Source organism: Cannabis sativa, chromosome 9 (genome assembly GCF_029168945.1).
Source record: "Cannabis sativa cultivar Pink pepper isolate KNU-18-1 chromosome 9, ASM2916894v1, whole genome shotgun sequence".
NCBI classification, from domain to species: Eukaryota; Viridiplantae; Streptophyta; class Magnoliopsida; order Rosales; family Cannabaceae; genus Cannabis; species Cannabis sativa.
The window spans coordinates 59,375,285-59,395,509 of record NC_083609.1 but is presented as its reverse complement, the minus strand read 5'-3'; the positions used below and the strand labels follow the sequence as shown (position 1 = coordinate 59,395,509).

The window sequence follows — 20,225 nt, the reverse complement described above, 5'->3', positions numbered from 1 at the left end:
TTTATAAATATTAAATTATTAAATTTTGATATATTAGACGATATTAAAAGATTTCACTTTCTATGCTTTAATTTAATTAGTTACTTCATAGAAAAAATATACTTTTTATATTATATTAAAAATATATTTATATCAAAAATATCTAACTCAAAGTGAACTTTTATATTATCTTTTTAAACTAACGAAACAATTTCAATTCATATATTAATGTAAAATTAAAAGTTTTTTTTTATTTATTTGTTTAGATATTACATAAAAATTCATTTTTTTAATTATATATACTTATTAATAAGGCACACCAATTAAATTTAGAAGGCAAAATAAATGTTACACGCTTATAATTTATAACTTCACATAATTATTCAGGTTGGCTTTATTAAAGAGAGAGACAATGTCGCCAAAGCTTATCCCTTACAGTTTAAACAAGCAACTAATCTTGCTTGTCAAACTAAATTTGAAGACGCGCTATCTATTTTTCCGGGTGTAAAACAGTCTGACTTACCATACTGTTTACCAGTATTCCTTACTTGTTGATGGTTTCGGTAAGTTTCACTTCTATTAATTCGCGGTTAAGAAAATTAAACTAAATGTAACTTCTTTAACTAGCTTCATTACAAAATTTTAATTACTTATGACATACTAAGAAGTATATTTTTTGTATTGATCAAAATCACACATGATTAATAATGCAGCAATTTACAGTGATAAAATTGTTTAGTCATAAATTACTTTTAGTGTAGTTTTAGTCTGAACTTATTATATATAATGATAAAATTTGTTGTGATTGAAAATATAATTAGTCACAAATAATTATGTTTTGGTAACTAATAGTTTTTAGTGAAACCTTTTAGTGATAATATAGATATTATATGACATAATTTTATAGTCATAAGGACAAATATGTAGTGTATTGTAACAAACAACAAAACAATTTTCATTTACTTTTATTATATTATATTTAAATATATATTATTTTATTTGCATTGATAAAAAAAATTAATATTAATATTTTTTTAGTATGATTTTTGGTATTATAGTTAAAATGAAAAAGAAATATAATAGTTAATTTATAGTGTGGGTGTAACACCAAAATATGCTTAATAATAGTGAGATGAGTTTATTGATTTTGTTGTTGTAATTAATAGGCTTAGACCCAACACAAGAGATTACTTTGATGAAGCAAATCAACTATCAAGATGGATGGGTTGAAGCACAATGGACACTAGGAAGTGCCATAGAAGCTATCTCATCAGCATCATTAATAGCTAAACTTTGAGCATGAATTTAAACACAAAAATTAGCCTATATATGATTAATAATATGTTTGGTATGAGATCTATGTGTGTAGTGATACAATTGGGCTTGTTAATTAACTAATTAAAGACTATTGCTTGATGTAACTATCTATCTTGTGCAAATCTCCTATAAAATTATTGAGATGCATTTCTTTTTTTTTTTTTTGAATGAAAATAATAACTTTATTAAATCATCATCTCTGTTACCAAACTAGGCAACAAATCAGTTGGAACAGACTCCAAACTGAAACTGCAATCAGGATATAATATAGAGGCTCTAGCAAAGTTGTGAGCCACCATATTAGCTGATCGTCTAACAAAGTAAATAAAAACATTATTTGAAACTTTAAGCATATCCTTAGAAGCTTTAACAATTTGACCAAACATTGAAATCATTTCAATTGGGCTTCGTAAGGCTTGAATAACTGTGAGACAATCGGATTCAATGTCAACATTCATCCATTGTCGCGTCTTTATCCAACTGAGGGCCTCCCGTATTCCCATAGCTTCGGCTGTGGCTACGGGAAAATTGCCTAGAAAAGTCTTTGTACATCCCTCAATTAGAAAGCCCCTACTATCCCTTGCCACCAAATCGATCCCAACCTGATGAGGATTCGAAAACAAAGCCGCGTCTACATTAACCTTAACTCTACCATCGATTGGGGCAAACCAATGCTCAGCCGCATCTCCCGGTATCAAACCAGAAAAAAGTGGTCTCAATGACAGTTTTTTGAGCATTTTGCCAATGATTAAGGAAGTTTTTTGCCGACGAGACAATGCCATATGCTCCCACACTTTTACCTTGCCACACCTTGTCATTCCGTGCGTTCCACAAAGCCCAACATACGGCCACAACAGTTTCTTTTCCAGCCTTATCAACCTACTGGAACGCCTCCATGCACCAAACCAGAAAATTAAAATTCTGGTGCAAAACCGTGCCTATACCCGTTCTCTCCCAGCAAATTGCAGCAGTCGGGCACTCCACCAAGGCATGAAAAATGGTCTCCTCTGCACTGGAACAGACAGGACACAACGAGGGAACCTCCACATGCTTAGATCGCAACTGAACCATCGTGGGAAGGCAGTCCATACAAGCTCTCCAAACCAGATTTTTCATCTTAGGTGGAACTTTTAAACACCAGAAAAGTTTCCAGAACTTGCTCACCACGGTCTCTTCAAGCTCAGCCACTCCATTGAGAATTTGAAGTTGATTATAGGCACTCCTCACTGTATACATACCTGAATTTTCCAAAGACCAAGTCAAGCAATCCATTGTTGAAGACGGCTGAAGAGGGATTTTTAAAATAAGCTCTCGATCTCTCAGTTCAAATAGATCATTTAGAATCTCAATATCCCACTCCCTACCATCAATCGACAATAAGTTCTCCACCTTAGCATTCGACAGACTTGGATGTGTAGATATGACCAATGGATTTACATTATCGGGCAACCACGGCTCTCCTAAAACCCGAATATTTCTTCCATTGCCAACCGTCCATCTAACTTCACTTACAACCAGTTTTTGGGCTTCCAAAATGCTGCGCCAAACATAGCTCGGGTTAGAGCCGAGAGATGCAGTAAGGAAAGAGCCATTAGGATAATATCTAGCTTTGAAGATCCGCGCAACTAACGAATTCGTGTTAACACATAACCGCCAGCCTTGTTTCCCTAAAAGAGCCATATTAAAATCCCTTAAGTTCCGAAATCCCATTCCTCCCTTGGTTTTGTGATGGCAAAGACGTTTCCAAGACATCCAATGGATACCCGAATTAGATGAAGCAGATGACTTCCACCAATAGCGAGCCATTAAACTCTCCATTTCAGTTGTTATTTTTGTAGGAATCATGAAGACGTTCATAGCATAACTTGGTAAAGATTGAGCTACTGCTTTAATTAGCACTTCTTTCCCCGCTCTAGATATGAATTTGGCACTCCAACCTTGCAACTTCTTTCTAATCCTTTCCTTCAAATAACCCAAAGCAGCAGTCTTGTTTCGGCTCATTGAACTAGGAAGGCCTAAGTAAAGGCTTCCCGCTGGTGCAATTCCCATAGCCAAGCTCGTGCAAAGAACACTCCGTAAGTTATCCTCCACATTGGAACTGAAAAATATAGAGGATTTTGCAAAGTTTACCTTCTGACCCGAAGCTAGTTCAAACTTATGAAGGATTTCCTTTATACGGCGAGCTTCAACTTCATTAGCTTTGCAGTACAAATAACTGTCATCGGCAAACAACATATGAGAAATCCTTGGTGCACCATTAGTTACTTTGCACCCATGAATCAAACCCCTTTGTTCATATTTACGAAGTAAAGCCGCGAGGCCCTCCGCACAAAGAATAAAGAGATATGGTGAGAGGGGATCTCCTTGACGGATCCCTCTTGATGGTACAATCGGCCCCACTTCAAAGTTGCCATGCACAAACTTGTAACTTGCAGACTTGACACACCGCATAAGAAGCTGGACCCAATTCTCCATAAAGCCCATTTTGCGTAGCATAGCTTCGAGAAACCCCCATTCCACACGATCATAAGCCTTGCTCATATCTAACTTCAAAGCCATATACCCCTCCTTGCCTCTACGTTTTCTTTTCAAGTAATGAAGAATTTCAAAGGAAACCAAGACATTATCAGAAATTAAGCGCCCCGGGATAAAAGCACTTTGATTTTCAGAGACCACGACATCCATAAAAGGCTTCATTCTATTAACCATAACTTTAGTAATGATCTTGTACAACACATTACATAATGCAATAGGACGCAAATCAGCCATAAACTCAGGATTCTTCTTTTTCGGAATCAGAACAACATTCGCATTACCACAACCATTATCAAAAATACCTTGTTCGAAGAACTTACGGACACAGTGGATCACATCATGCTTCACGATAGGCCAACATTTTTGATAAAAAGCCGGAGTCATGCCATCAGGTCCCGGGCTTTTGTCTGGATGCATTTGGAAAACTGCTTTCTTCACTTCTTCTTCAACAATCGGCTGCGCCAACTCTAAATTCATCCAATCCGGAACAACATTCGGGACGTAGTCAATTATCTCTTGACAACTTGTATTTGATGAAGTGAACAAAACATTAAAGTAGTTTGCAACAACCTGAGGAAGACCATTTTCCCAAGAAACCCAGTTACCATGCTCATCTCGCAGCGTACTTATCATATTGTTGCTCTTCCTTGTACTCGCTGCCTTATGAAAATAATTACTATTTTGATCACCTTCCTTGAGCCAGAATTGCTTTGCACGCTGCTTCCAATAGCACTCCCTCTGGTCAAGAGCCTTGAAAAGATTTTCCTTTGCTTCCTTATAATTTTGGATCGAAGCTTCGTCCCTACCATGATTAAGTCTCTTCAAATCCGCTTTGAGTCTCTTTATTCGATGATTAAGAGTTCCAGTGATCTCTTTGCCCCAACTACTCAACTTTTCAGCACACAACAAAAGCTTCTCACTAAAGCTTCGGTCATGTCCCTCTTCCCAACAGTCCCTCACTATCTCTACACAAAGTGGTTCCTTTAACCATGAATTCTCGAAACGAAACCGGCGAATAGGTGTAACATTAGTCTGCGGTTTGGGCTCAAGAAAGATGGGCGTATGATCTGAGGTTGAGTAATCCAAATTGGTGAGAGAAGCAGTTGGAAAAATCTGGTGCCACGTCGAAGAAGCAAGCGCTCTGTCTAGTCGGACTTCAACCCAATTATTCGATCCCCTCCCTTTTTCCCAGGTAAAAGGATGCCCCTGAATTTCGATGTCCACCAAATCACATTGTTGAAGAGCAGTATTGAACCCCGTAATGAGTCCTTGAGGGTACGGCCTACCCCCTCTTTTATCCTCTTGTCTTACCACATTGTTGACGTCTCCAATAACACACCACGGTAGATCGGATTGTCTTGCTAAAGTATGCAACAAAGCCCACGTTTCATGCCTTCTACTTCGAATAGGTTCTCCATAAATCCCCGTAAGTCGCCAATTACCAAACTGAGTTGAGTGAATAGCCAAGTCAATATGATTTTTGTTATAACCCAACAACATGCCATCATCTTTATTCTTCCATAAAAAAGCAACTCCACCCGACAACCCAATAGAGTCCACAGTAAAGACTCCTTCAAAACCCAAAAGATTAGCTAAACTAACCACTTTAGATTTTTGACATTTTATTTCATAAAGAAAAATAAAATGAGGTCTCTTTTGAGAAACAATTTCTCTTAGGAATTGAACAGTCCGTTGGTTCCCAAGCCCCCGGCAATTCCAACTTAAAACATTCATAATGATTGGCGGGCTTGGAAACCAAGGCCCGCCCCAACGAAGTTTTTTGGACTACCCGAAGAGCCCACTGCCACTTTTCCACTATCACACACAACATCCATTTCAGCATAAATGATGTCTTCATGGGCTCTATTAGTTACCTCTAACTCCTCTTCATTCACCGGCCCACTACCATCAACCAAGCCCATTCTCCTCCTTTTATTAGCCACAAAGGTCAGCCCTTCATTTGAATTGTTTTCCCCTGGCGCCAACTCACCTTCTTCCCCATTCAATTCCCTTATTTCAAGGGATTTTTCTTTCCCTAAATGTCGTGCACCTCTTAACTCCCCATATAGATTCTTATCAAAATTAACAGAATTATTGGGTAATAAAGAGTCACCCGGATTTTGTGCGATTGGGATTTGATGATGATCGGCTCCTCTTGTCCCCTGAGACGAACTACCGCCTGATCTGTTGCTGGTAAAGACCCTTGCCGCCGGGATACCAGTTTTCATAGCCAGACCCGACTTCAACCACTTCGATCCATCAGCATAACGTCGTCGTCTAGGAACCGCCCGCAACTCCTCGTCATAGCTTTTGACTATTTGATCTCTGGGAGTATCGAACAACCTCTCACAAAACCTCTCGGTGTGGCCGAGGATACCACAAATGTAACAAAAAGTTGGCAAATCCTCATACTTGAAAGAGACATGGCAAACCGGCCCCCCCTGTATCTCCAGTTTTTTCTTCTTTTTTAATGGCTTGTCCACACGTATCTTGACTCGAATGCGAAGGTAATCCCTCCAAACACCCAGAAATTATTCGGATCGGACTTGACAAACCTTCCAATATAGTTACCAATCCCTTGAATGATTCTTTCCGACATAAAACCAGTCACCATGTTGTGTAATTGAACCCACAATTCAAGGTGTGATAACACAACCTGCCTCGGATTTTCTCCTTGTTTCACCCTCTCAAAGATTAATGGCGCTCTATCGAACGTCCATGGGCTTCCTTCAATAACCCTTTCAATGTCCACTTCATGGTAAAATTGAAACAAGAATAAATTCGGCTCTAATTCCTTCACATAAAGTCCCCTTCCTGGTTGCCATAGAGTGGCGATTTTATTTTGCATTGCCTGAAAATCGATAGCACGATTTGTTAAAAACGTTCCCACCAAAAGCCATCTATCGTCTATTTCCGAAGAATCCTCAGCAACATTGTCAAAAATCAGTCCTTCCTCATCCTCATCGTCAAACGAAAGCGCAGCAGCCATCCTCTCCACTGTATCCCCTTGATCCATTATGGCCAACTAAAAATAATCTTGAGACAAACACGACAAAGTAAAGTGATCAAACCCAAAAGACTGTCAACGAACAAACAACCATGTCAAAAAGACAGGACTCACTAATTACATTGGATGTTAATGATTGAAAATTTTCAAACTTTATTATGCACGCCTCTTCATGTGCTCTTCCTCCTAAACCCCTAAAATGTTTTACCCCCAAATAAAAAGTGAAAATATGCTCTCTAGTCTATAATGATGATGATTTGAGAGATGTATTTCTTAATCTATTAATTCTTGTACCTTGTTATTTTTGTGTTTTTAAAAAGAGGACACATGTAATTTCACAAGCTTAATTATTTTAATATAGGCCCTGATGTCGCTTGATTAGTTACAGTGATGTCGTATTAGTAAACAGGTTATCTCATATCTATAAGGAGATAAAATCATACTCGAAAGGAGAGTTAGTTAGTCGAGAAAAATAAAATAAGGAACTTGAAAATGATGAAATACGAAGAAGATAATTTTGAAAAATTTAACAAGTAATTAAAATGAGAAGTGATCAGAAAATAAATATAGTAAGACACAAGTTTCATCTATGTAATTATATTTTCCTAATAAAATTGATTCTTTAAATACAACTATAATTTTACACCATTAATTATAGTTGAAAAATGTGTATGATAAAGCTCACTTGAAAAATATGTTCTTTAATTAAATCAACACTATCTCTAAAAATACTATCATATTATATAATTTAAATCTATAAAATATCACTGGCATAATGCAGTACAAATTATATATATAATATAATATAATAAATACTCTAATAATTAATAGCTTAATTTACATAAGAAAAGTATGACTGAACTTATATAAAAAGTATTATTAAATTTAAAGTGCAAATTAGAAGAAGAGAAATTTAATATAATAAATATAGAAATGAAGAACAAAGAGAATCAATATATTAAAAAAAAATAAAATTAATATGAACTTACACTTCAGTCTTGTCAAAAAAATTAGCGAAGAAAAATATTACTTTTACACAAGAAATAATAATAATAAATAAAAAAAGAAGAATGAGCTATCCTGGTTTGGCAAAGCATGCCCTTCGGTTAGACGATGAGTTATCCTGCTCCGATGAGGTGTCTCCGCCGATTGTGGATTGCTGCTTTGTTTAATCATGTGTGATTTTGATCACCACGTCAAAAAAAAAAAGAATGTGAGAAAAAGACACAAATTTAGTATACTAATTTGTTGCTATTTATAGTGAAGGTTTGCTCTTAAATGAGCGAAAATTCATGCTTAAATTAGAAAAGCTCCAACGCATAAAATATATGAATTGCTAAGTGGTAGCTATTTGAAAGAGTAGTTATTACATTGGAGAGATTTTAGTGAGCATCTACTATTGATATACAATAGCAATGCTAACATATATCCTTTACAGTTCAAATAAGCATCTACTCTTGCTTGTCAAACTAAACTCATAGACGCGTAGATGCGCTATCTATTTTTTCGAGTTTAAAACAATATGATCCACCTTACCTTGGATCTTGTTTATCAATATTTCTTACTAGTTGATGGTTTTGGTAAGTCTCACTTTAAATTAAAAAAAAAGAATTATTACTTTTAATCACAATAAAAAATTTTATTACTAACACTTTCCTTACGACTAAAAAATTATATTTAGTCATAAATTATTTTTAATATGGTCTTAGTTTGAACTTATTTGTTAGGACTAAAAACACTATTAATTATAAATAAATTACAATTTTTGTGACTAATAATTTTTATAAAAAAAATTTAGTAAATGATATAAGATAAATGTTAAAAGGTATTAGTGATGTTTAACTTTTTATTCGTTATCATGTTACTATTAATGTAATTAAGTATTAGATCCTATATAATTTAATATAATAATTTTTTAAAAAATATCGATAATTAATTGTATAGTGCTATTTTTAAAAGATGCCACACCAATAGTACTTAATAGCAAGATATATGTATTAAATATTTCGTTAATTAGTAATTTTTCTCCTGAACTTTAACATGTAGTAAATCGTGCCCCCTGAATTTTTTTGGTCGTTAAAAATTCTCCTGAACTATTGAGATTGTTAAGTTTAAGGACTTTTGTCTAATTTCATTCAATTTTACTGTTTCAGTGATTGTTTATGTACTAAACCATGCTCCTCAGACTTTGATATCTACCAAATCATACTCCTCAAACTTTGATATGTACTAAATCATGCCCCTTGAACTTTCATTCATATTAGAATTTTTTTACTAAAATTAGACAAAAGTCTTTAAATTTAAAAATTTCAATAGTTCAGGGGGAATTTTTAACGGCCAAAAAAGTTCAGGAAGCACGATTTAGTACATGTCAAAGATCAGGGGAAAAAAATTACTAATTAGCCTAAATATTTTGTTATTAAAAACATATATCATGATTTGTGCTGTTGTAATTAATAGGCTTGGACCCTAGACAAGATATTATATATATTGATGAAGCAAATTGAATATGAAGATGGGTGGTTGAAGCACAATGGACCCTTGGAAGTGCCATAGAAGCTTTCTCATCAAAATCATTAATAGCTAAACTTTGACCACGCATGGTCCCCCAAAATAAATCATAAATAAATGATGTTGGTAAGATATGTGGATGTATTTTTTTTTATATATATATATTAGATGTGATTATTTAATAGAAATTATTAATTTAGGTGCCGTTTGGCAATACTTTTGTGTTTTAATTTTTTAATCACAAAATGAAAGTAAAACTTTTGTTTTTTTAAAAAATTAATTTTGAAAAATGAAAATGCGTTCTGTAACCACTTTTGTTTTTCAATTTTAAAAACAGAAAATAAAAATGTGTTCTGTAAAATTCATTTTTATTTTTATTTTTTGATTTTATTTAAGTCGGGTCTAGGTCCGGGGTCGGAATCGGGTTCAAGTCAAAAGCCGGGTTCAACGCCAGGGCCGTTGGGAGGGGATTTGGGTCCGGGTCTGGTCGTAATCCAAAAAATTGATTAAGAAAAAAAAACTGTTTAAAAAAATATTGAAAGTGATTTTTTTTTGTTTTTAAAATTTTGATTTCTAATTATAAAATTGAAAAGTAAAAACAGTTTTATAGAACATGTTTTTGAAAAATATTTTCACTTTTCTACTTTTAAAACAAAAAACTGATTAAAAAAGTGTTACCAAACGGCACCTTAACATTATTTTTTTCGGTTAAAATTAACAAAATATCTAATTAACACTGTTAAGTCAATTAATAAATTATTATTATTTTTTTAAATATTTAATTTTAATTTAAAAGTATTAACAAAATTAAATAATTATTTTTTATATAAATTATAATTTAAATTGAATTAAACGTTAATTCAATTGCATATTACTAACACTTAGTAAATATATATATGAGTATTGTTATTAGATATCAGTAGTACCTAACATTTTTTATAAGCCGAGGTGTCCTATTATCAGTGTAACGTCCCCGCTTTGGCTTGAAGCAGGGACGTTACATTAGACAAGAGAAAATATCACAGGTGAATATAAAGTGGTTTGAATCTTTGTAAAGGGGAGTTCAACAAGCTATTGGCAGTCCTATGTTTAGGATGTAAAAATTTTATTTGTTTGTGAAAATACAATATAATCTCATTCATCAAAAAAAAAAAAAAAAACTACAAGATGGATGGGTTGATGCACAATGGACACTTGGAAGTTCCATAGAAGCTATCTCATTAGCATCATTAATAGCTAAACTTTGAGCATGAATTTAAACACAAAAATTAGCCTATATATGATTAATAATATGTTTGCTAAGAGATGTTTTTGAAAAAATTACATAAAAAGCTTTTTGGTTTTATATTTAGACAACAACATCTACATTTTTTTTATTAAGCTATTATGTTGTTGTCTAAATATAAAACCAAAAAGCTTTTTATATAATTTTTTCTTAGATATAGTTATTCCTAAATTAAAATAAGAAATTATTGTTTGTTGTTATCTTTATTATGCTAGTTACATTAATTAAAAAATTGAAGATTACAATCATTTTGAATCTTGTGTTTTCATAAAAATTATGGATTGAGCCATTTGTTTTATTAAATGATAAAATAAATATTATATTTTTTAAAATAATATAAATAGAACTTTGAGCTCAATTTTTGTTATATTTTTTAGTATAACCAATTTGAAGACAATTTTTAACATGAACAGATAAAAAATATAATCAATTTTGTCATAACATCTCTAGATTGAGTTATTATTAAATTATATTTTGACAAAAAATTATTTTAAGGTACTATATTTATTAAGTAATATTTGAAAAATAAAAGGTCAATTTTATTATTTAACAAAATAAATATACTTTAATTAATAATTTTTACAAAATACAAGATCTAAAATAATATTTACCTAAAAATCAAATCAAACTACAAATTCTAAATATTATAGCAAAAGCACGTGCATTCACGTGTTAATAATTCCCACTAGTATATATATCTTTATATATTAAAAGTGCCTATCTAACGGCATTTCTTGGTTTAACAGAATATACTTAAATTTTTAAAAGAATATTCTGTTAAAAGATTAGGTTTGATCTCCCGTTAACAAATAAACCCAATAATTAAACCAAAAAATTAAACAATCTTTTAAATATTAATAATCTTTTTTTAAATTAAAAAAATCATCTTAGCCACATATCTCTCTAACAAACCTATCTTAGGAGAATATTAATAATTTTTTTAATTTATTTTTTAAAAAAGAAAAATCTTTATATATTAAAGTTAACCTCACGTTATCTAATGTTTTTTCTGGATAAGCATAGGAAGCAGAAATACCACTTCTATCTTTGTGTGATTGCAGATATACCAATTCTGTCATTGACTCACTTTTTAGCTTTATAAATGGAGATGTTCATATTATATTAATACTTTACAGAATATTTATCGATATAAACTTACATTACAATGCTATGTTAAAAAAAGAACTAAATAGAATAATCTACTACTCCAATAATAAATTTATTTACAATTTTATAATTACACTAATATTATTTTTAATACATTATTAAATAATATTTCAAATATAAATATTTAATTTTTTCAAACAAAAAATTTGTGATCTTTAAAAATAAAATACATTCAAAATCTTAAATGAAACTAGCAATACGTGGCTCGGCACGTACATTCACCTAGTATATATAATACTATTGTAAACAAAATATAAATATATTTAATGAATGTATTTGGTGAACATTTGGGACATAAAATAATAGGCCATATTTTTATCCAAAAAAGAAAAATAATAGGCCATATATCTAGCTATAAGCATGCCAATTAATTAGGTATTTTAAGGTATTTAATACTATCTTAATGTAATGCGTTGTAAATAATTACCAGTTTCTTACGTTATTTATTAAATATTTATTAAATCATCAAAATATATGAGACTTGATCAATATTGAATTGCACCAATAATGGAATACTTCTTGTAGTGCTTGGCACTTTAAGGCCGGTGCTCCTCATAAAGTGCTAATTATAAAATCCTATTACAACCTTTAATTAACCTCCACACCTAAAATCACATACCGATATATTTTTTTCAATTTTTTTATAGCAGTATTTGTTATATGTACAATATTTTTAAAAAATTCCAAATGATTTACAGTACTGAAAACAGAGTTCCTGATATTCTAATTTACCAAGCGTGTTAAAAAAACTTCAAACTTATTTTCGGCACTGGAAACTATTCAAAAATTTACAAGGATAATATTGTAATTATAACGAACACCACCATAAAAAAAATTAAATAAAAGATTGTAATAAAAAAATTAATGGTAACAATCATTCCTCCAAACGTATAGGTTACCTATTATATTAAATATTCTATTTTTAAAAGTATATATTATTTGGTAGTTGGAGAGTTAGGACAATTTAAATTCACACATGCTAAACTCATTTTCTTTTTGTAATAACTTTGTCGGGACTCAGCTACACTATATAGTACTATAATATTTAAAGACACGAAGAGTAGAGAAGAAACTCCATAACCTAATGAGCTCTTAAACTAAAAAAAATTGAAGTATAGAGAGAATTATATTGATGATGAAGAAGAAGAACATAGGAACTAGTTTGATTCTTCTCTTAGTGCCTTTGGCATTATTACTAGTTCTTTATGTGAACCCACCTCACTATTCTTCTTCTTCTTCTTCGAAAACCTCTCTTCATCTCTACACTATTAATCCTCATCGAAAGCTCATTTCTCATATTCTCTTAACTTCGTCTTCTGAATCTTCAAGTAGTTACGCGGTCATATTTGACGCGGGTAGCTCTGGTAGTCGTGTCCATGTTTACCAATTCGACTCCAATCTCGATCTTCTTTCTATAGAAGGCGAGTTGGAGATTTATGATCATGTAATTACTATGCTGTGTAATTAACTAAATTTCGATATTTTATACATATTATATATGTTATAATATTTTTGTGTTTTTTTATAGGTTGAACCGGGATTGAGTTCATATGCTAGTAATGTTACTGCTGCGGCGGAGTCTTTGATTGGTCTCCTCCAAATAGCTGAGGATGCAGTTCCTCAGGATCTGCATTCCTCCACACCCGTTAGGGTTGGGGTGAGATTTTTTTTTTCTTAATATAAATAAATATAATGTTATTGTTATGAGCGGACACACTTAGAGAACGATATAATCTAACTCTGAATTAAAATAAGACAATGAATGAGTATTAAAATCAATTTTTTTTAACAAATCTCATGTACCATGTTGTTTTTTTAATTTTTTGAAAAAAGATTATGATATAAAAATAACAATAAAAAAAGAAGAAAACAAGAGCTTTTGTTAATGACAATTTTTAATTAGGGAAAAAAATGAAGTGCAATTATTTAAGACATGTGAGATTTAATAAGTGCACTACTCAAAAGGTTTCGGCCACTACAGATTTTTATAATATGATAACATTAATTATTTATGATTAAAGTTAATGTTTGTACTATTTTATTATTATACAAATGTGTTTTTTTAAATAATTTTTTCATACAATTATTTTTTTAATTTCTAAAAAAAATGTGAAAATGCAGGCTACTGCTGGGTTGAGATCTTTATCTGGGAATACCTCAGAAGAAATTTTGGAAGAAGTAAGTAATTATTTTCTGAAACTTGTTTATATATATTATGAATATATGCATTTTTTTTTATTATTATTATTATAAATTGAAGTGTTTGATGAATTTTTTGTGTGTTAAAATTTAGGTTAGGAAATTACTGAAAGAAAAAAGTGACTTCAAACTTGAATCAGATGACTCAGTTGCTGTTCTTGATGGAATTCAAGAAGGATCATATTTGTGGGTATGATCATCCTATTAATTAATTATACTTATTTCCATTAAAAGTGCTATCACTAAATAATTTAATTTTTTTTACTTATTTTTATTATTGTTTTCAACCTACTTTCTGTTTTTTTGTCTTTGTTTTGTCATACATATTTCTAAACAGTTTTTTCAGAAGAAGAAGACAAAATGAGAAAATAGAAAATAGAGACCATCCAATCAATTACTCTCTCTTATCAACTAATATAGATAGATAGCATTAAATTATGGCCATATTTAGTAGATTGAGAATGGACCATATAATAAAATGGTACCATTTTGGTAGGGTGTCTTTATTTTTTGATATTTTTTTTAAATAAATTATAATTTAAATTTTATCTTATAATAAAAATTTTTGAATAATGTATGATATTAAATCATTTAAATTTATAGTATTAAAAATAAAGTTTAAATATTCAGTTGTATGGGTGTTTGATTTTTTATTCCCGTATAATTGACTATTTTGAATTATGTTTTTAATATTATAAATTATTTAAATTTTTTAAAATTATCAAGATGTCTAAATACTATATAACTACAATATACACTATCATATACAAAAAATAAAATTATAATTTTTTCATATGTGGGAAGAAAAAAAACACTCATATACACCCTTATTATGTTATCAAAATAATATTAAGAGCTAGTAAAGATTTAAAATATTATTTTAGTAAATATGTACTTTTTCAAAATAATCTTGTCAAAATATATATACTCACTCAGCAGGATATATGTTGTTGAATATTTTAGGAAGAGGAATATTATTGTCAACCCCTTATTACATTTTCATAGCTAATTTTCGTGCTAAAAAATATATTATTGCCAACCCTTAGATTGGGGTTTGGGTCGGGGTTTGGGGTTTAGGTCCGGGTCTGGGGTCAGGGTCTAGTGTCCAGGGTTTCGGTTTGGGATATGAGTTGGATCTAGGTCCGTGTTTCGAGGTCAAGTCTGGGTCCAAGTCCGGGGTCCAGGTTTGGGGTTTGGGTTTGGATTCGGGGTTTGGGTGGAGTCCAGGTCCGGGGTTCGAGTCCCAGGTTCGGATATGGGTTTGGGTTCAGGGTTTAGGGTCTGGGGTCCAAGGTCCGGGACTTGGAGTTTGGGGTCTAGGTCCGGGTTCCTACCAGGGGTTTGGGTATGTGAGCAAAAATATAAAATATAATATGTTAGACAAAAAAAAATATTTTTTGAAAATGAAAAACTACATTTTGATGCTTTTTGTTTTTTAGTTTTTTAAAACTGTTTTTAAAAATTTAGCCAAATGACCCCTATTAATTTTTAAAAGTTAATTTTTGTTTTTAAAAACTAAAAATAATTTTTAAGTTATGAAGTCAAACAACCCGTAACTTTTTCTTATTTTTTTGTTTTAAAAAAAAAATTGTTAAGTCATCTACAACGAGACACTAAAAATTCAAAGTTAGTGTTGTTTAATTCTCACTAAAATTAATCCAACCAAACACTAAAAGTTATCCTATATATAGGATTGTCTACAATATCTCACTATTATTATTGGGACACTGTATCCTGTAGACCACACTAAAATTATTTTTTTAAAAAAGTTTTTAATAATTAAATATTGGTTAAATAATTATATTTTCTCAATATAAATATATATGTATTATTTTTATTTTTATATAAAAATAATAAAGAATATACCTTTTAGTGTAATTTATAAAAAAAAAATTAGTATTAAAATAGTAGTTTTTTTTTATGTTGATTATTGAAATTGCCCGTAGTTAAATTCTAAATAAAATAAAGAGCATATAATAAAAATCATATTTTTGCTCTAAAAAAAATCATATATGTTTTTAATGTTTGATTAAGCCTATAGTTCAACATTAATTTAAGCAAAATGAATTTCATTATTTTTTATAGGTAGCAATAAACTACTTACTTGGAAATTTGGGAAAAGAATATGGAGAAACAGTTGGAGTGGTTGATCTTGGAGGTGGATCAGTTCAAATGTCTTATGCTATTTCTGAAAAAGCTTATTCAAATGCACCAACTCCAAAAAATGGAGAAGAAACATATGTCAAGGAAACTTATCTCAAAGGCTCCAAATATTATCTCTATGTCCACAGGTTTAATTCTCATTCATCTATTATTAATCTCATTCTTAATCATCATTAAATATATATATAATTATATTGACATGTTAATGATGTATTAATTCTTATGTATATAGTTACTTAGGTTATGGTTTATTAGCTGCAAGAGCAGGGCTTTTAAATGTCACTGGTGATTATGGAAGCCCTTGCATTTTGGATGGCTATAATGGTAATTAATCTTAATCACTTTCACTATATATACTAATTAATTAGTTATTATTATATCCTTCTTTTGCTCATCTCATGATAATAATATGTTCTAAAATAAATCTACATTGAGTAGCTTCATTAATTAGAAGTTGGTATTAATCAAGCTAATCTAGTTCTACCAATGGCATAAGACACATATATAAGAGTAATTAACGATTAAACTCCCTTATATTTTAATTTTAATACAATTAACCCTTTTTTTTTTTTTTGTAGTCATACCGGCCCCTTAACTTTATTTCTATTTACAAATTTGAAGTGTTGGTTAAATTTCACAATTAAATTTTTATTTGTAGAAATATCTTTTTAATTTAATTTTTGTTTACAAATCTGAAGTGAAGTTAAAATTTACCGTTATAATATTTTAGATAGTTGGCGTATAACGTTAAACTTTTACCGAAACATTAGATTTACAAACAAAAGTAAAATTAAGAGAGTATTGCCAAAAAAAAAAAGACAAATAATACATAAATACTAGAAATCTTTTTCCTTTTCTCTAATTTTTCAAGTTAGTACATTTAGATACTTTATAGTATAAGACTATAAGTAATGTTATTGGACACTTTAAGGTGTCTAATTTCACCGATGTGACACATTGTGATTGGTTAACGATTTTCTATTTATTTATTAAATCAGAATATAGGATCTAATATTAATTTACACCAATAATAATATATTATCTCTTGTCCCTTACCACTTTTCCTCATAAGTCATAGCATATGAGTAAGAAAATAAATATTTTTATTTGTTCTAACAAAAAAAAATATTTTCTTCTTTGCTTAGAAAATAGAAACGTAACTAAGACATTAATTTTTTCTTTCAGGTGATTATACGTATAGTGGTATAACTTATAATGCATCAGCATTTGGCTCAAGCATCTACAAGTGCAGAAAAGTAGCTGATAAAGCTCTTAGACTATCAGATTCATGTTCATACATAAATTGTACATTTTCTGGGATATGGAATGGAGGAGGAGGAATTGGAGTGAGTAATCTTTACGTCGGTTCCTTCTTTTTCGATAGGGCGGCTCAGGTATGTTAATTCCCTCATTGTTATTGTGTTTCACTTCTAAATTACAAGGATTAATTGAAATTTTGTTAGCTAATTTGTTTAACTACATAATTTAATTAGGTTGGCTTTATCAACAAGAGTGACCATGTTGCCAAAGCTTATCCAGCACAATTTAAAGATGCAGCTACTCTTGCTTGCCAAACTAAATTTGAAGACGCTGCATCTGTATTTCCAGGTGTAGACAAGTCTGATTTACCTTATATTTGCTTGGACCTTGTTTACCAGTATTCCTTGCTTGTTGATGGTTTTGGTAAGTTTTATTTCAATACATAGCTATTATTTGATTTAATTTTCTCTAAAAAATTTCTTTTAGAAGTTAGAGTCTCAGTATTTTACTCGTACATAAGCAATGTGGAACAAAATACACAAACACAAATTTCTTTTTTTGATGAATTAATCACACTAAACATTTTATCCAATTATTAAAACTCTATTATGGGATCACTTGTGCTTTATTATAAGAGAATAATTCTTAATTACAAACACATACACACTAACAAATTAAGTTATTGTTGTTTTGTGATAATATATATAGGTTTGAAGCCATGGGAAGAGATTACTTTGGTGAAGAAAGTGAAATATCAAGATGGTTGGGTTGAAGCTGCATGGCCACTAGGGAGTGCCATAGAAGCTGTCTCATCATCATCATCATCATCAAAATCTCAACTTTGATGAGCATGAGCATGGCTACACCTAATTAGTGATTATGTGAAGAATTTGGGCTCTGAATAATAATTAATGTTAATTATTGGTTTGTATTTGAGTTAGTTAATTTAATTAGAGACTGCTCAATTATTGTAACCATCTATTCCCATATAAATAATCTAATAAATTTATTCAGAGCCATTTTCAAATTTCTCTCTTTGACACTCTCATTTGCCTTACATTTTTTTTTTTATTATTATTTATAGGAAAGTAAGTATCTAAAGAACAACTCTAAGGTACCCAACACTCCAGAGTATATGACAAGGCCCAGCCCAAGTGTGGAGTAATTTAGGCTGTAGCCCAAGATCTTCTACCTTAATCCAAAAAAAAAAAAACATTTTTTAATAGTTTATATTTTAGATTTTTACTAATGCTAACTAACACATTTTTTCTTTTTTAAAAAAGGGATTATTTCCCAAATATACAAAAATAATAAAAAAAATTACAAAATATCAGTTGTACGGAATTTAAATATTTTTTACGATTTTTATAATTTTATTTACAAAAAAATGGTCTTTGAATGTATTTTTATGTTGTACTTTTGTTAATTTGCTGTTGATTTTTTATTATTTGTATGTTATTTTTTGTTATTGTTTTGGTGTTATTTTTTTGTTACTTTTATGTAACTTTTTTTATTGTTTTCGTGTTGTTTTTATAGAACATTAAAAAAATGTAAAAAAAATATTTAAATGTAAAAATTTTACAAAAAATTGTGTTATATGTAATTATTCCTAAAAAAAGACTTAATTTATTTGTTAGAAATGTTATATTTTTGTTAGCATGAAAGACCCAACTATTATCATATTTTAGATTTTTACCTTTTTTATTTGTTAAAAATGCTATATTTTAAATTTTTGTTAATATGAAAGACCCAACTATTATCATATTTTAGATTTTTACCTTTATATACTATTAAAAAAAAATGATTTTTCAATATGAAAAAAGGTTCAATTAAACTAACGGAGCAACCTAAATCGCAACAAAAATTCACATAATAACCCACATAGAAACCGACAGAAAAACTACCCGAACAAGTAAATTAAAAAAAAAAATAATATATAGAATAATTCTCCTTAAATTTTTTTGGCCAAGACCCCCAATTAGCTTAGGTCCACTGGACATGACACCCGCTACTCTCTCTTAGCTAATTATCATATTTTTTTAAAAAAATATATAATAATTAATTAATTATATTTAATCATGTTCATCACTCATATAATTAATTAAATAATTAGTCTGTCGTTAGATTTACATTTCCATATGATCAAATGGCTAATCAGATGAAGTGAGGAACTAATCATTAATAATTAGTTCACTAGTTATTTATTAACGTAAATAAGAAGTTTATTTTCATTATTTTTATTTTTAATTAAATAACAAAATTTTAACGTAGAAAGTAGAAAAGGAGAAAGATCAAAGTGAATATTAATTAATTTGTACTCAAAAGAAGAAGAAAAGGAAATAAAAAAGTGAAGATTACTTTAATTTTGATCATTTTTTTAGTTTAATAATATTATTTTTGTCAAGCTTTTTAGAATCTTCAACAGAGTTTAGATTAGTTATTAAGCTTTTAATACACCCCTTTAAAATGATAAATATTAAATATATAAATATTGTGAAAAACAAATTGTCTCCTTTTGCAATATCAAAAAATAAAGTTTCTCCTTTACTTATTATTATTATTTATAAAAAATATTAGTATTATTATTCATTAGCAAAATAGTTCTTCAATTGTTTTTTTAATGGGTCTTTAAATTATTTCTAAACAATTAAAATTAAATTCATGAATATGCTTATTTTGTAGCAATATAATTTTTGTATTAAGAAAATAGTAATTTGGTCACGTGTTTAACGTAAATATGCAAGCATTATATTTTGTTAAATGATAATTTAAATTCTTGTATTTTGTAAAATATAAAAATTT

General features: G+C 29.9%; 4 protein-coding genes across 5 annotated transcripts in view; 1 reads left to right on the top strand and 3 right to left on the bottom strand.

The window, feature by feature from the left end:
• Nucleotides 1-20,225, bottom strand: part of LOC115722892 (cytochrome P450 CYP94D108) — a 91,871-nt gene that overhangs the window by 48,129 nt on the left and 23,517 nt on the right. The window contains exon 1 of one of the 2 annotated variants that reach the window (XM_061103561.1): nt 5,968-5,972. The exons of the other annotated variant lie outside the window; for it this stretch is intronic. The gene's annotated coding sequence lies outside the window, so the exon portion shown is untranslated. Of the gene's footprint in view, nt 1-5,967; nt 5,973-20,225 lie in introns of those variants that run through there. 2 annotated transcript variants of the gene reach the window in all.
• LOC115724001 (uncharacterized) lies at nt 1,482-2,114 on the bottom strand. Its single transcript, XM_030653458.2, has one exon. The coding sequence runs from the start codon at nt 2,112-2,114 to the stop codon at nt 1,482-1,484; it is 633 nt and encodes a 210-aa protein (XP_030509318.2).
• Nucleotides 5,562-6,847, bottom strand: LOC115720344 (uncharacterized). The gene is made up of 2 exons (XM_061105071.1): nt 6,387-6,847; nt 5,562-6,345 (listed from the first exon to the last, which is right to left on the bottom strand). Exons 1-2 carry the CDS (start codon nt 6,845-6,847, stop codon nt 5,562-5,564), a joined length of 1,245 nt encoding a protein of 414 aa, XP_060961054.1.
• Nucleotides 12,773-18,452, top strand: LOC115721690 (apyrase 1). Its single transcript, XM_030650754.2, has 9 exons — nt 12,773-13,245; nt 13,330-13,458; nt 13,923-13,979; nt 14,095-14,190; nt 16,086-16,291; nt 16,396-16,487; nt 17,349-17,557; nt 17,657-17,846; nt 18,132-18,452. The coding sequence occupies exons 1-9, from the start codon at nt 12,934-12,936 to the stop codon at nt 18,266-18,268; spliced, it is 1,428 nt and encodes a 475-aa protein (XP_030506614.2). The 5' UTR covers nt 12,773-12,933; the 3' UTR covers nt 18,269-18,452.